This window comes from Prionailurus viverrinus, chromosome A2 (genome assembly GCF_022837055.1).
Source record: "Prionailurus viverrinus isolate Anna chromosome A2, UM_Priviv_1.0, whole genome shotgun sequence".
Lineage (NCBI taxonomy): Eukaryota > Metazoa > Chordata > Mammalia > Carnivora > Felidae > Prionailurus > Prionailurus viverrinus.
Genome location: NC_062562.1, coordinates 98647650 through 98664333, shown reverse-complemented (window position 1 = coordinate 98664333; position 16684 = coordinate 98647650). Strand labels below are relative to the sequence as shown.

General features: G+C 36.0%; 1 protein-coding gene across 9 annotated transcripts in view; it reads right to left on the bottom strand.

Annotated features, from left to right (window-relative positions):
- PPP1R9A (protein phosphatase 1 regulatory subunit 9A) overlaps positions 1 to 16684 on the bottom strand; it is a 366748-nt gene that overhangs the window by 150338 nt on the left and 199726 nt on the right. For all 9 annotated transcript variants that reach the window (XM_047848722.1, XM_047848719.1, XM_047848720.1 and 6 more), the window contains one exon: positions 6210 to 6342. In XM_047848722.1, coding sequence (XP_047704678.1) covers positions 6210 to 6342 — 133 coding nt within the window. The remainder of the gene's footprint in view (positions 1 to 6209; positions 6343 to 16684) is intronic.

The window sequence follows — 16684 nt, the reverse complement described above, 5'->3', positions numbered from 1 at the left end:
TTAATATCTAATTAACTCATATAGAGTTATTTTTTATATAATGAAAATGAAGGTGCCCAACTTTATATTCTTCCATTCAGATGTTCAGTTATGCCAGAACCACTTGTAAAACACCCTATGCTGTTTTTTAACTGTATTATTATTATTATTTTATTGATTTTCTCTTCTTTTGAGAGAGAGAGAGCACAAGCGGAGGAAGGACAGAGGGAGAGAGAGAGACAGAATCTCAAGCAGGCTCCACGTTCAAGGCAGAGCCCGACATGGGGCTCAGTCTCACAACCATGAGATCATGAGTTGAGCCAAAATCAAAAGTTGGATGCTTAACCAGTGGAGCCATCTAGGTGCCCCTATTTTATTGTTAAGAAATCCACTTCTATCATGTCATAAAGACTAGGCTGGGCTAACAATAACGAGTCCTGGAGGTAACTATACCCAACTCTGGACTGTCTAGTTATAAGCACTGTCTTTTCTCTCTACCTCAGTTGAAAACCCAGACTCACAAGGCCTCAATCCCTGCTTTCCCTATTCCCGGAAGAGGCCAAAGCCAAAGCCAACTATGTAGGAGGCTTTCGCAGAGAAGACGACTTTGTCTTCCCAGACGACAAACCCTCTACTTTGCTTTATGAGGCAGATAGCAACCCCAAACCACAGACAGGTTGGGACCTGCGCAGGCCTCAATGGCATATTAGCAAATCACACATGTCATGTATTAAATTCTCATGCATACTAACATTTTTCTCTATATTTTCTATTTTGTTCCATTGATCAATTGCTATATGAATACAATTTGTTCTGATTATAGAGGCTTTACATTATATTCAGATATTTAAGAAATTAAAACCTGTCACATTCTTTTTCATACTTCCCTTAGGTCTGTATTTTTCCATATAAAATTTAGTTTTGCATTATGCAATCCTCTTTCAATCCAACTCTGATATATTCCACTTGAACTGCATTAAATTTATATATTAATTTATAGGTATCAGAGGTGCAGAATAGGAGAGACTTTTCCATACTGATCTTTTCAAAAATCCAAGAATATGGTATATCCTTCTATTTGCTTACATCTTATATCTTTCAAAAAGATGGATTTTCAACAGATAAATACTTTTTCCTTAGTGATTAATAAGTACTTTGTTGTTTTTATGCTATTGTAAATGAAATGTTCCCATTTTCACATTTATGTTCTTAATGTAAATATAAAGAAAAAACTATTAATTTTTTTTACATGTATGTGGCACCTGACCTCCTCTTACATATAATATTATCAATTCTAACATGTTAAAATTAGAATCAGTTTGGCTTTTCATTACATTTAGTTTTCATTTTTATATAATTATATATAATATAAATATATAAGCAAAACATTATTTGTCATCTTTTGTTTTCTATTGTTTATACTAATTACTACATTTAAAGAGCATTCGAAATTAAACTTCTGGTTTTAACTGTCATATTTTTTGTGTTTCCTCAATTTATTTATTTTTTAAGAGTTTCTTGAATTTAAAAGTATAATTCTCTGTTGGTATTATGATCTATAGTTTATATCATATTTAGGTATTTATACACTAACAATGAACTATCAGAAAGAGCAATTAAAAAAATAATTCCATTTACAATTGCAGCAAAAAGAATTAAATACTTACAAATAAACTTAACTAAGGAGGTGAAAGATCTAGATACTGAAAGCTATAAGACATTGATGAAAGAAACTGAAGACACAAATAAATGGAAAGATTGTCCATAGTCAGGATTCAAAGAATTAATATTGTTAAAATGTCCATACTACCCAAAGCAATCTACAAATTCAATGCAATCTCTATCAAAATTCCAGTGACATTTTTCACAGAAATAGAACCATCAGTTGTAAAATTTGTATGGCACCACCAAAAATTCCAAATAGTTAAAGAAAACTTGAGTAAGAACAAAGCTGGTTTTAAACTATATTTCAAAGCATTAGCGATCAAAACAGTATGGTACGGCCACTAAAAAAAGACACATAGGTCCATGGAACAGAATAGAGAGCCCTGAAATAAACCTATGCATATTTGGTCAATTAATTTATGACAAAGAAGCCAAGAATATGCCATGGGGAAAGGATAGCCACTCCAAAAAGTGGTGCTGGGAAAACTGGGCAGCCACATATAAGAGAATGGACCCCTATCTTATACTATACGCAAAAATCAACTCAAAAATGGATTAAAGACTTACATTTAAGACTTGAAACCATAAAACACCTAGAAGAAAAGATAGCAGGTAACTTCCTTAACATCAGTCTTGGCAATGACTTTTTGTATTTGACAAAAGCAAAAATAAGTAAGTGGGACTACATCAAACTAAAAGCTTCTGCACAGCAAAGGAAACCATTAACAGAATGAAAGACAGCCTGCAGAATGGGGGGAAATATTTGATAAGGGGTTAATATCTAAAATATATAAAGAACTCATGCAACTTAACAGCAAAAAAAAAAAAATCCAATTAAAAAGAGGCGGAAGAAGTGAATGGACACTTTTCCAAAGAAGACATACAAATGGCCATCAGGTACATCAAAAGGTGCTCATCACTAATCATCAGGAAAATGCAAATCAAGACCACAATGAGAAACCACCTTATTAGAATGTTAGAATGGCTATCAGCCAAAAAACCAGAGATAACAGGTGTTGACAAGGATGCAGTGTAAAAGGAACATTTGTGTGCTGTTACTGGGAATGTAAACTGGTGCAGCCACTTCAGGAACCAGTATGGAGTATGCTCAAAAAATTAAAAATAATTGTACTTCATTTGGTTCTCTTCTAGCTTAATTTTTCTTAATTTAACTTTTATTATGAAAAACACAAATGAGAGTTTATGAAAACATTTATCTACAAAACGTGTTTAAAGAAGAAAATAAAACAAACGTCCACGTACTAACAAAGACACAGAATATTACCAACACACAAAAAGCCCACTATGCACCCCTCCCTCATATCATAACTCTTCCCTCGGTAACAATTACCCTAAATATTGTGTCAATCATTTCCTCCTTTTTTATTTTTACATTTTTATTTATTTTATACAGAAAGAGAATGAGTCGGGAGAGGACCAAAGGGAGGGAGAGAGAATCTCAAGCAGGTTCCATGTTCAAGCATGGAACCCGACACAGGGCTTGATCCAATGACCCAGGGATCATGACCTGAACCAAAATCAAGAGTTGGACACTTAACCAACTGAGCCACTCAGGCACCCCTCACTCCCTCCTTTTTTAAATACTGCTTTTTAAAACCACTTATTTGTGTATCTCTAAACAATACACTGTTTAATTTTTCCTGGCTCTGACATTTAAGTAAATGGAATTACACTGAATGGATTCTTCTGTGATTTGCTTTTTCTCCACTTCAATTTCATGTTTGTAACAATCATACACACTGCTGTATGGAACTTAGGCTCCTTCATTTTACTCTTTTCTATCATTAATGAATATTTGAATTGTTCTCATTTTTGGTATATTATAAGCAATACAATGGCCCACGGCCAGTTCCAGCTATTTTTGTATGGGCCATAAGCTAGGATTGGTTTTTACATTTGTAAATGAATGAAAAATGTTAAGTATCACTCTTACATCCTTGTTAACTTCAAATGAGAGTGTCTCTTAATGGGAACAATTAGCCAGTCATGTTTGGTGCAATGACAGGTATTCTTTACATTTTTTTAATGCAAATAATTTGATGCCTAATAGTTACAGTTTTCAACTCTTTTTCCCTGACCTTTGCTGTTTACAACAAGTTGCACCTTGTTTCTTTTCATCGCTGCTAAGCAGTAGCATCCCTATGACCCAGCAATAGCACTGCTAGGAATTTACCCAAGGGATACAGGAGTGCTACTGCGTAAGGGCACTTGTACCCCAATGTTTATAGCAGCACTTTCAACAATAGCCAAATTATGGGAAGAGCCTAAATGTCCATCAATTGACGAATGGATAAAGATGTGGTTTATATATACAATGGAATACTACTTGGCAATGAGAAAGAATGAAATCTGGCCATTTGTAGCAATGTGGATGGAACTGGAAAGCATTATGCTAAGTGAAATAAGTCAGGCAGAGAGAGACAGATACCATATGTTTTCACTCATATATGGATCCTGAGAAACTCAACAGAGGACTAGGGGAGAGGGGAAGGGGGGGAAAAAGTTACAGAGAGGGAAGGAGGCAAACCATAAGAGACTCTTAAATACTGAGAACAAACTGAGGGTTGATGGGGGTTGGGGGAAAGGGGAAAGTGGGTGATGGGCATTGAGGAGGGCACCTGTTGGGATGAGCACTGGGTGTTGTACAGAAACCAATTTGACAATAAATTATATATATTATATATATACATACATATTATATGTTATATATTTAATATATATTATATTAAATATACAAATTAAATAATATATTATTTAATTTATATATTTACATTTAACATATATTTATATTTAGATTTAATAATTATATATTAAATAAGTATTAAATAATATATTATTATAATATAATATATAATTATATATAATATAATTATATTACATATACATATATATACATATGTGTATATATAAAAGAAAAAAAAAGAAGATGAGGATTTAGCCACGCTTAAGCGTGGGATGTTTTTTAAGTCCTCTCACTGCTCATCAATTGGTTAGGCCCTTCCAAATAGGAGGCTCAGGTTTTTTTTGAGCTCAGGAAAATTTCTTCCTTGTTTTGTCTAATATATCTCTCATCCCCTTCTTTTCCCCTTCTGTCACCTACAATGTGCATGTTGGGTCTCCTTCGTAATTTCTCATGGACCTTTTTTCTATCATTTTAAGAATTAGTTTGGTTTATTTCTTACACTTGATCTAGGCTACCAGTTTGAGTCTCAACAATACCATCTTTTCCTCTTCAATTCCTCCACTGAAATTTTTAATTTTAAAATCGTTTTTGGGGGTGCCTGGGTGGCTCAGTAGGTTAAGCAGCTGACTCTTGATTTTGGCTCAGGTCATGATCTCACAGTTCGTGGGTTTAAGCCCCTCATCAGGCTCTGCACTGAAGTGTGAAGCCTGCTTGGGATTCTCTCTCTCCCTCTCTCATTCTCTCCCCCTCCCCTACTTTCTCTCTCTCTCAAAATAAATAAATAAACTAAAACAAAAATCGTTTTGGTTGTTGCTTTGCTTAAGAATGTCTTTTTTTAAGCCATACTTGATATCCTCATTTGGTTTTTCATTTGCTTCATTTTGTTATTCAAGCTGTCATCTGTTCGTTCTGCTTTTTTCCAAGACTCTCTGAGATATGCTATCTCCCTGTTCACTGGGTCCCCCTCCATTCCTGGGAGCCCATCTTACACGAGGATAGACATGGCAGTCTCTGGGGCCATGGGTCCTCACTTCCCACCGCAGGCAGGCTGGGTTTCCAAGAGGAGAAATTGGGAGGAAGCCCCTTGGCTCCCATTCTCCCTGCTCTCTCTTAGCCTTCTCCCTTCAGAGATAAGATTCCACTGCCTTCATTCCAAAATCCATACTCTAAAAGTCCAACACTCTCCCATCTACCACATTCAGAGTCCAACCATGACCACTCTCCCTCCGTCAAGAACTCAAAAACAAAAACAAGACAACCACCTGCCCCAAGCGCTCACATCCACCCACTCCCTCTGGACTCTCACCCTTGTAAGGGTACCAACCAAACATGAGGCCCTACCCACACCTCCCTACACTAGTCACCATTCCAGCCAACTAAAGCAGATGGGTTTCTGCTGGGAGTGGGAGGGAAGAAGGAGTCTACCATCTATACAGAGCTCATCTCAACTACTTTTGAAATGTAATAAATAAATTAAATCTTCATTAAGAATTAAAACTTTCGGGGCGCCTGGGTGGCGCAGTCGGTTAAGCGTCCGACTTCAGCCAGGTCACGATCTCACGGTCCGTGAGTTCGAGCCCCGCGTCGGGCTCTGGGCGGATGGCTCAGAGCCTGGAGCCTGTTTCGATTCTGTGTCTCCCTCTCTCTCTGCCCCTCCCCCGTTCATGCTCTGTCTCTCTCTGTCCCAAAAATAAATAAACGTTGAAAAAAAAAAAAAAAAAAAAAAAAAAAAAAATTTAAAGAATTAAAACTTTATCCAACCCTTGGGGGTAGAAGGGCTACAGGTGAGGAAAATAAAGTCATTTCTGTATTATTAAAATAGCAATATAATGACATTACAAACATTGTAGAGCTCATATACCTTTTTCTAGTTCCACTGGGAAAAGTTCCAGCTTTTCTACACGCTTTTCAAGTTCATACTCAGCAGAAGCAGCCACAGGGTCCACTTCATCGTTTCTCCTGTCATAGTCTTCATTGGAGTATGTGCTGAAAACCTGTAGTAAGAGGTCACAAGAAGATGATAATCCAGAAAAGATGGCTTTCTTAATTTTTTTAAGAAACCCTGCTAAGTATTGAAAACCAGGTAAGCTAAAAGTTCTGTACAATGAGATGTTAAGAAAAGGAAAATTGAATTAGAATAAAAATAACTTACATTTTAAAATGTATATCATTCTACCACCTTTAATAATGTGGGAGACAACAATAGCCACAGGATGTATTATCTGAATAGCAAAATTCATTGCTTTTTATAGAATCCGAGTATATCATATTAGCTACAAGGCTTTGCTGGTTCCTGAAGAAACTATAGTGAAGGTCCTTGAAGCTACCTAAGCAAATACCCACACTGAACCCGTTTCATGCTATGACCTATACAAGCATCGGTGTTGTGGTACGTCACTACTATAATTATATTTCAATCACAGAATCACTGAAACCGACTTCTATTCTATACTATGCTGAGCGAGGTTAAGCTCTCATTTTCATCTCTTATTTTACTTGAATGTATATCCAAATTAGATTCTCATTGAGCCTTTCAATGCAACAACTATCAAAATACTGCTCACGAGCTGCAGAGAACTAGGATATTGCCAGCTCTTTCTTTCTCACCTAAATCATCTGAAAGATTACTAAATGTGGTCTTCAGATGTAGCCATAAGAAACTTGATTGTCCTTATTTACTCTATTTGAAAAGTAGCTGGAAATAGGTATACTATCCTTCACTTACTTTACTGAGGAATATCTAAAAGAAAGAAATGTATGTTCATCAATATAATTAATATGTATTATAAAAACTGACATTTTCAATTAAATTTAATAATTATTAAGCATCTAAACTATACCTGAAAAAAACTCTGTAATGTCCCCAAAAGCTTAAAATCTAGGAGAAGGTTTTTTGTTAATAAATATACATAAAAAGTCATAATCAAAAAAGAAAGCAGAACAGAAGGTCAGAGATGAAAGAAATCAAGTATGTCACCTAGAAAGTTGGCCTTGCTGGTCCAGGTGTGTTTTACATTCATATTATTGGAAAACTGGCAACTCTTGTATGCTATATATGGTAACCTATAAACCAGAAATACATGTATATATAGAAGCAGATGCGTGGTTCCTATGGTATAAATTTATCAAAATCATGCCGTTTATAATATTTGTACCAGAATGAATACCGTTTTTCTTCCCGACTTTCAGCATGTTTTCATGGCCTCGTGCCACTCATTTGGTCTCTACCACATTTCTCCACCATGATAAACATCACTGCATCAAAATGCATATTTCCAAACTATAGGGTTTGTACCTTTTTTATTAATCTTTTCATAAACTATGCTTCCTATGCCCGTTCCACAGAACCCTCTAATCTTTTTCTTACGTTGTCAGATTGATAACATTCTCTTAGACAGCCCTTTTGATCTTTCACTTCCCTTATAAGTTTTGGTAATCGCTTATTCACATTTTATGCATCCATCAACAATTTACTGAGTGCCAGCTCTATGCCAAGCACTGTGCTGGACACTGGAGAACTCACAGGTTAGTGGGGACACAGAAATCAAAGTAAACAGCTATACTATAATGTGATAAATGATATAACAGAAGTTTATACCAAGTAATCTTTCTCATTTGCCTGAGAAAGGGAAGAATTTCATGAAAGGGAAAATATTTAAGTCGTTGAGTCTTTTTTTTTAATTTTTTTTTTTTACCGTTTATTCATTATTGAGAGACAGAGAGAGACAGAGCATGAGCATGGGAAGGGCAGAGAGAGGAGGAGACACAGAATCTGAAGCAGGCTCCAGGTTCTGAGCTGTTAGCACAGAGCCCGATGCGGAGCTCGAACTCACAAACCACGAGATCATGACCTGAGACAAAGTCAGACGCTTAACCGACTGAGACACCCAGGTGCCTCTAGGTTGAGTCTTAAAGAATAAACAAGGATTCATATATTCGAGTGTAGAAGATGTAGACTGTTTACTTCAAATATAAGATCCTAGACAAAATAATCCTTATCTATATCTATATTTTTAGAAACACAGAGAGTTGAGCGGACTACAATGGAACATGCCTAGGGGAACAAACTTTAACAACACATAAGAAGTTACCTGGATCTGGAGCTTACATGTCCTGGAAACTACTGGCAGATAGGACTGGAAATTATTCCATTAATGTTTGCTATTTCTCAAAATCTGCTAAAGATCCAAGAATATATAGATGATTGCAGAACTTGGATTTAAATGATATCCATTCTGAAACATGGCTCAATTTTGCTACCACATAGTAATTAAGTTAATAAATAAGTGTGTGTGTGTGTGTGTGTGTGTGTGTGTGTGTGTGTGTGTAAAATGTAAGTATGTGAGAACTGTTTCAAATAAATTAACACGTTCCTAACATTTTTCAGGATCCCAAAACTCTCTGCTATCAACTGTTCTTCCTCAATCAGGCTGGTTTAAAAAGTTCATTTGGGGGTATCCTGAAACTAAATAAATAACTGTATGACTCCATATTGGAAAATGGTATTTTAAATAATTTTTGAGGCATCTAGCAATCAGATAACTATATCACTATTTCATTCTGTAGAAAAAAAATAACGTAAGACACTTTTCATCTTCAACTTACTCATAGTGTGGTAAATTATGTGGGTATATAGGAAAAACCTATAAACTGAAAAAGAAAAGCCAGAATTCATTACGTACAGATTAAGCTATCATTTACTTGAAGAATCCAAAAGATTTAACATAAACATGATTAGGACTAAAAAGAGTTCACTAAAGAAACATAATAAAAAATACACACACAAAAACACAAAAAATAATTCAGAAAATATAACAGAAAAGATCAGAAACTATAAAATACCCAGGAATTACTAATTATAAATGTGCAAGGATATCCTTCTCTATAAAATTTAACTGAAAAATATAAAAACCCTAAATATGTGTAATGGCATACTATATCCTGGATAAAATTCTTAATATTGCAAAGGCATCTACACTCCTAAATTACTGTAAATGTTAGTTTGGCCCAACTTAATTTATGAATACAGAGCAGTCAAAATTAAAATCCCACTCACATTTTTCATGGAAAAACTAACAAGCTGCTTGAAAAGAAGAATAGGATGGAAACAGACCCTATGAGACATCAAACATACAATAAAACTTCATTTATTCAGGCAATGAAGTTTTGGCCCCAAGGTAGATCTATTTTTGTATTCTCTTCTGTTCTACTCCTCTACTTCTCTATTCAAATTAGTTAGGGTAATATATTCAATAAATAGTAGGGAAAGAATGAAATATCTATCTGATAAAAATCCTATTTCATATCAATAACAAAAGTAAAATTTAAAGTGGTTAAGAACAAAAAAAATTGTAAACTATAAAAGGACTAAAGAAAATATGGACAAGGTTTAATTGACTAGATCCTCTTAGGATGTTGCTACAAAGCCACAGATCCTAGAAATTTAAAAGAAATGAATAAACTATTTGATTAAAATTCAATGCTAAAAATTTCTAGAGAACAAATATACCATAATGAAATTATAAGAAAAGTTAAATATTAGGAGGAAAAACTGCCAAATAACAAGATGAAATATGAATATGCATAATATACAAAGAGCCTTACCACCTCAAACAACTGCATGTATAAGTAGGGAAAATTTTAATTAGAATTCAACAAAGAAACATTAATGCTCAATAAATGATGTAAAGTCACTCAGCTTCACTAAAAATTAAGCAAACGTCAAGTACAACAAGGAAATACCAGGAATTTGCCCAAACGAATGGTTTAAAAAAAAAAGGGGCGCCTGGGTGGCGCAGTCGGTTAAGCGTCCGACTTCAGCCAGGTCACGATCTCGCGGTCCGTGAGTTCGAGCCCCGCGTCAGGCTCTGGGCTGATGGCTCAGAGCCTGGAGCCTGTTTCCGATTCTGTGTCTCCCTCTCTCTCTGCCCCTCCCCCGTTCATGCTCTGTCTCTCTCTGTCCCAAAAATAAATTAAAAATGTTGAAAAAAAAAAATTTAAAAAAAAAAAAAAAAAAAGACTGTGACGTCTACTGTTTGCGAGAATACAGGAAAAAGAATACTCTTGTAAAGTAGGGGGGAATAAAAACATAATTTAAGAACAACTATCAAGATTTTAAATGTAAATCCTTTGACCCAATAATGCTACATCTATGTATTTAGAGAGATATTTGCAAATGTGTACAAAGTTGTTCATGCAAGCGAGTTCATTACAGCACTATCTGTAATAGCCCAAAGTTGGAAATTGCCTAAATGTCCACTGATAAAGAAAATGTCTTACTGAATAAGGATACATATATGTAACTTTATGCAAGGTTAAAAAGATCTCTGTTGACATGAAAGACTCTGAAATACATGCTATTAAAACAAAAAAGCACACTGTATATATGTCTATCTATACCCACATTCATATCTTTATCTACATATATATACATATATACAAATATATATATGTATATATATATAGTCTCAATTCGTATGAGCCCAATTTTAATCTAATTTAAAGACTTCCTAAATTCTCTAGCTATGTAGCTCGTCTCAGTTTCCTTATTTACAAAATGGCTGTTATTATAAGTATACCTACCCCATAAAGTTATGAAAATGAAATGAGAAAATCCATGTAATCATGCCTGCTGGTCCAGTGTGGAGGAGGGAAAGCTTGCCCAGGGCAATGTAAGAGGTAACACTATGTCCCCAGATACCCACACTCATCTCACATTCTTGTTCATAACTGCATTTTGAATATTTCATCCACTATGATACTTAATGTCCCTGAAACCAAAATCTACATAACTATTTGGATATTATTACACAGATTGGTCTGCCAAAATCCCTACCTAGGTCCAGAACAACGGCATTACCTCTACACAATAGATCCTCACTTGCCTGGCTTTGTTTGCCTTGACCAGGAAAAACCTCAGAGATAAAAGGATGTTGACTTAGGTAAATACTTCCCCTTACATCAATATGATCTTGATTCTTTCAATATTCTTAAAATGGTTCTATCATTTCTATTTATATTACCATAACTGCTTTGCAAAAATATGGATAGTCAAGTAATAATCAGAACCCAACTATGATTATTACTAGAATGCCAAAAACTCTAAAGGCTAACAGCACCTTGGGCCCTAATTTTCAACACCATAACTACATATATATACTATATAGTTCTAAATATATAGTTCACCACTATATATATTTAGTTCAGTCACCTTCATATTGTTCCTGTGTTATTTCACTGAGAAAAGCAAACAAAAGGATGTTTAAGTCTGACTTCTTGTTTCAGAGCCAACAAGTGATATTCTGTTCCTTCATCAAAGGAAACAAAACAAGACCCCATCCCTTGCTTTGCAGCAGACGCAGGCTTTTAGGGGTAACAAGTTCACAAATACAGTTAGCAATGACATTTCTGACCCAGTAACCCAAGGCTATAAAAAACAAAGCTAAAATTAGCTTATTGTAAGATTTTAACTAAGATCATTCTTTTTCACATTTCTGGTGGTTTGAGCTACAGCACTTTTTCAAAAACAACAGCAACACTTTTTGAACAATAAGAAAAAAAATATTTCCTTATGACACATTTTCTCTAATCAATGCAGGTCAAAATAAATTCAGAATTTTATGTAAATATTGACTGGAAGGAATCTCCCGCAATGCTTCCACAAGGTCTCAGTTCCACCTGCTGTCTGGGTTCCGCTTCATCTTCCTGACACATCAAAGATGGAAAACGTTCCAGGTTCTAGCACACTGCGTTTCAGATGAGGGCTTGGCACAGCATGCTCCCAAGAATCAGCCAAGCATTCACACGCGTTCCACAAACAGGCCCCACTTATCACCAGCTTCCTCAGCAGCACTCGAACTCACCTTCACATGATTTTAGCACCTCTGCGAAAGTGACTCTAAATAGAAGCTAAAAGAAAGCATGGAGCAGATAATCCACATATTAAAGTTTTGAAAACAAATTTGGTGACAAACCATCTACAGAAAGGAGCATCCTAATGGCTTTTGGGCAATATACAAACTCAGCTTTCCCTTTCTTCCCCCAGAAGGCAGTTCATTGATTTATGACAGTGACAATTCTTGTTTCTTGACTGCCTAGTACATGCCAGAGTATGTTAGGTTTTTGTTGCAAAGTAATGTAAGCCAAACTGGAGTTCACAATTATCAGGTATTTGGAGGCAAACACCGGTAGTCTCCAAAGATTCTAAATAGGTGAGGGCTTTCTCCAAAGATTTCTAAATAGGTGAGGGTTATTTTCTAAATAACACAAATACATTAACGACCAGGAAGGTGAAAAAACAGACCAAGAGCTCTATCTTGTAAACACAGTAAAGTCCCAGGTTTCTGTTCTCAAGTTTCTCTGACAAGTAACCTGCATGAAGGTGTAGTAAAGCAGCTGTGACAATACTCTACAGTGGGATAGAGTATTGTCTATCTAACCTTCTGTTAGGACCATTCAACAGAATCCTACATATCAGAAAATAGAGCCACATGAGTACTGGCGTTAGGTGCTACTCCAAAAGCTGCCAGCTTGCTTGCCTTGCCCAAGTCAAAGTCCATTAACACAAAATATTTCTAAAATATTTCTAATATATTTCCATATATTTTCAACATCATTCATCTCACTAATTACTTGTAACATCCCTAACATTAATAAATAACATTAATAAGCCTTCTTGTGTAGATTTAAAGTGCCCAATTCTGTAGAGTCGACTTCTCATTAGGGTCTTTCAAATACTAACTAATCCTAGGGTGAAGATTTGTGATCAGTATACCTGGAATGATAACTAAAGGCTCCTAAAACAAAGTTACACCCGTAAATATTGCAATGCATATGTTGAAGTAATTGCAAGTAAACTACAGACAGCATAAACTTAACACAAATTATCTTTAACCCTTGTACCAACTGATCCAGTAAATAAAGCAGGTAAGAGTAAGACAGTCCATACTTTTCCTATTTTTATATGAGAAATCTGAAGCTCAGAGAACAACATACGTGGTATACATAAGGATAATTAACGAAAAGTCTATAAGAACAAAAGGTGTATTTCACTATATGTAAGCCAAGTGTTTTCATGGATAACTAAATAACAAGAAGTGAAGAAACAAGCATTCTCTACATAATGATATGTACAGAGTAGGCTAGCTCAAAAGGTGACACAAAGAACCCTATATTTGTCAGGGTTCCCCAGACAAACAGAACCAACAGGATGTGTGTGTGTGTCTAGGTGTGTATGTGTGTGTGTGTGTGTATGATATATGGTATAATATACATATAATATTTGTATTTGTGTTAAACTAGATTTATTTTAAGGAATTGGCTCACCCAATTATAGAGGCTCACAAGTCCAAAATCTTCAGGGTAAGCCAGCAGGCTTGAGAACCAGGGTAAAGTTGATGCTGTAGTTCAAGTGTGAAGGCAGCTCACTGGCAAAAGTACCTCCTCCTCAGAGGAAGTGTCTCACTATTCAGGCCTTCAACTGGTTGGATGAAGCCCATTCACCAGTGGGCTTGGACTGCCCAATCTAGAGGGCAATTTGCTTTACTCAACACACATAATAATTGAAATGTTAATCCCATTCAAAAACACCCTCACAGAAGACAATAGAATGTTTGACCCAGATATCTAGGCACTGTGACTCAGTCAAGTTGACACATAAAATTAACCATCACAAAGCCTTTAAAACAGAAAACTCTCTGGCTCCCAAACTAGTCTTTTGACATCTGATAAAGACAATCATATATTGATAATGTTTTTTTATATCTCTTGTAGTGTTGTAAATCTTCATATCCCTAGACATACTCATAGAATGTGTATAAAACGCATGATAAAATCAAATATACATTTCTCTATCATCAGTGGCACCAAAAACTTCATACTTAGAGATAATCAACAACCAAATATGGAGGATGTTAACTCTTTAAATTTAGAATAGCTATGGTTGACTCTTTGGAAAGATAAAGCTATATATAAGAAGATCTTTAATAAAATATTTCAAAATAGGTAGAGTTTTATTAAGGCTACATATACTCAAATTATCAATGAAACAAAAAGACTATAAGGTCCCTTATTTCTCCACTTTGAGAAAAGAGAACTGAATTATAATTAGTATCATTTATCTGCAAATATGTACTGTTTAAGTACTTGAAAAGTTTTAATATCTCCTTGCAAAGACAGTTTATACTATTCAAGTAATCAGAGAGAAGTTCTGTCATAAATAAATATAAATTTAGCTCATTCTAAATCTGGACAAACTCTAAGACAATGAAGCCCAAATTAGTGTGTTTTTCCAGTCAACAGCTTAACAGAATACTCGGTGACTCCACTGATGTTCATGTTTTTCACAGTATTTTCCAAATTATTATAAACAATTAAACATATCCATGAGAAATTAGCAATGTTCTCTTTCAGCTCAGCCAGACTTAGTTTAAATTGGAGACATATGTTTTACAAACTGACAACTGGTGGCCAGCATGACATAAATTGGTAGCCTTGGTCTAGTTCCCGCTGGACAGGTGTCTTCATCACGGAAAAACTGAACTAATTAGCACCAACTGGCACCTTTTTTGGGGGCAATGGGGTAATCTCCTAAGATAAATAACTGACTTCTCATTCACACAAGTTAACACTCTTGTACAGAAGCAACAAGATGAGTTAGTAAGTCAGGATCTGTTCTAGCATTTGTCTTAGCAGTTGGTATTCGCTTCTTCTACCCTTACCAGTGCCAGTTCTGTTTCTCAGGGCCCATGGAAGGAGATTATTTTGAACTGTCTAAACAGGACAGACAATGGAGGGGAGTACTAGAGTTTGTGTGGGTGGTGAGGTTAAAGGGGAGAAAAGGAGGAAGTTGGCTACACCAAAAGGGGTGTGAGGGCTTCTCTTGAGGCTAGCTGGGAAGCCAGGCTTTCCTAGGATACAGAAGTTCCCCAAGTATAAAAATTTACAACCCCCATGTGAAGCCCCCAAGGGTGACTGCACCTCTAAAAAATGGGCTATGAGGTCTCATGAGAACTAAATACTAAGCCTGAAGGATTTGGGAACCTTGGGAAGAGCACCCCAGGCCCTAGATTTTGCCTGGAGACAGAGCGTAAGGGCCTTTTAAGGCCCTGGAAGATCTCCTGGAAGATCATTAGAAGTAACAGTATGGGTTAAACATCTCCAATTCAAGGGGCGCCTGGGGGGCTCAGTCAGTTAAGTGTCCAACTTTGGCTCAAGTCATGATCTCGCAGTTTGTGAGTTCGAGCCCCACAACTGGGCTCTGTGCTGACAGCTCGGAGCCTGGAGCCACCTTCAGATTCTGTGTGTGTGTCTCTCTCTGTCCCTCCCCTGATTGTGTGCTCTCTCTCTCTCCAAAAAAAATTTTAATATTTCCGATTTAAACTAAAAGTCTGGCTCCTAACACATGGGTCTCTATAGAATTCCCAGAAACTGCATTTACCTAGATGATGGAAGAAGTTTCAAAAACACTGAGGAGGCTGACTTATCTAAGGCCAAACAAGTAGGTGAGAAATCTCAAAAAAGTTCACTTTAGTGTAGCAAAGGAAAGGAATGTGATGTACAGCATCCTAGGGGTGGTGTATGAAAATTGGTTTGTACTCCTTAGATAAAATGTGTTGAAGACCAGACTCCTCACACCAAATGTGATGGTCTTGGTGTGTCAACTTGACTAGGCTACAGACCCCATTTATTTAATCAAATGCTAACCTAGATATCACGGTAAGGTATTCTGGAGATGTGATTAAAGTCCCAAATCAGTTGGCTTTGAGTTAGGGAGATTAATCTGGATGGGACTGATTCAATCAGTTGAAAGGTCTTAAGAGTAGAAATGAAGAAATTCTAAGAAGCAATGCTGCATATAGATAGCACTTTCAGTCTGCTGCAGAGTTCTACCCTCCATCCTGTCTTGATGGCCGGCCCTACAGATTTCAGACTTGCATATCAACCCTTCTATTCACATAAGTCAATTCCTGGCAATCATCCTTTAATATATATCTCCTACTGGTTGAATTTCTCTTGTCGAACCCTGACTGAGACACCAAATACTTCAAGTCTTCATCACAAGGCAAAGTATGGTTATTTAGAGCAGTGGCTTCCAAAGTGTTGTGTCCTGCAGGAATTGTAAAATCAATCTAATGGGTTGTGAACAGCATTGAGAAAAGCTAAACAGAAAAGAAAGAAGAGAAAACATCAGTGTTCACTACAAGTAGAGTGTGCGTTATTATTTAACACTTTTAGTTTCAAATAAACACACCTACACACATGTGTGTGTGCCATGTCTTGATATAAAATGGTAATGATTCAGAGATCAAAGAAAAAGTACACTTTAAAAATAATTTT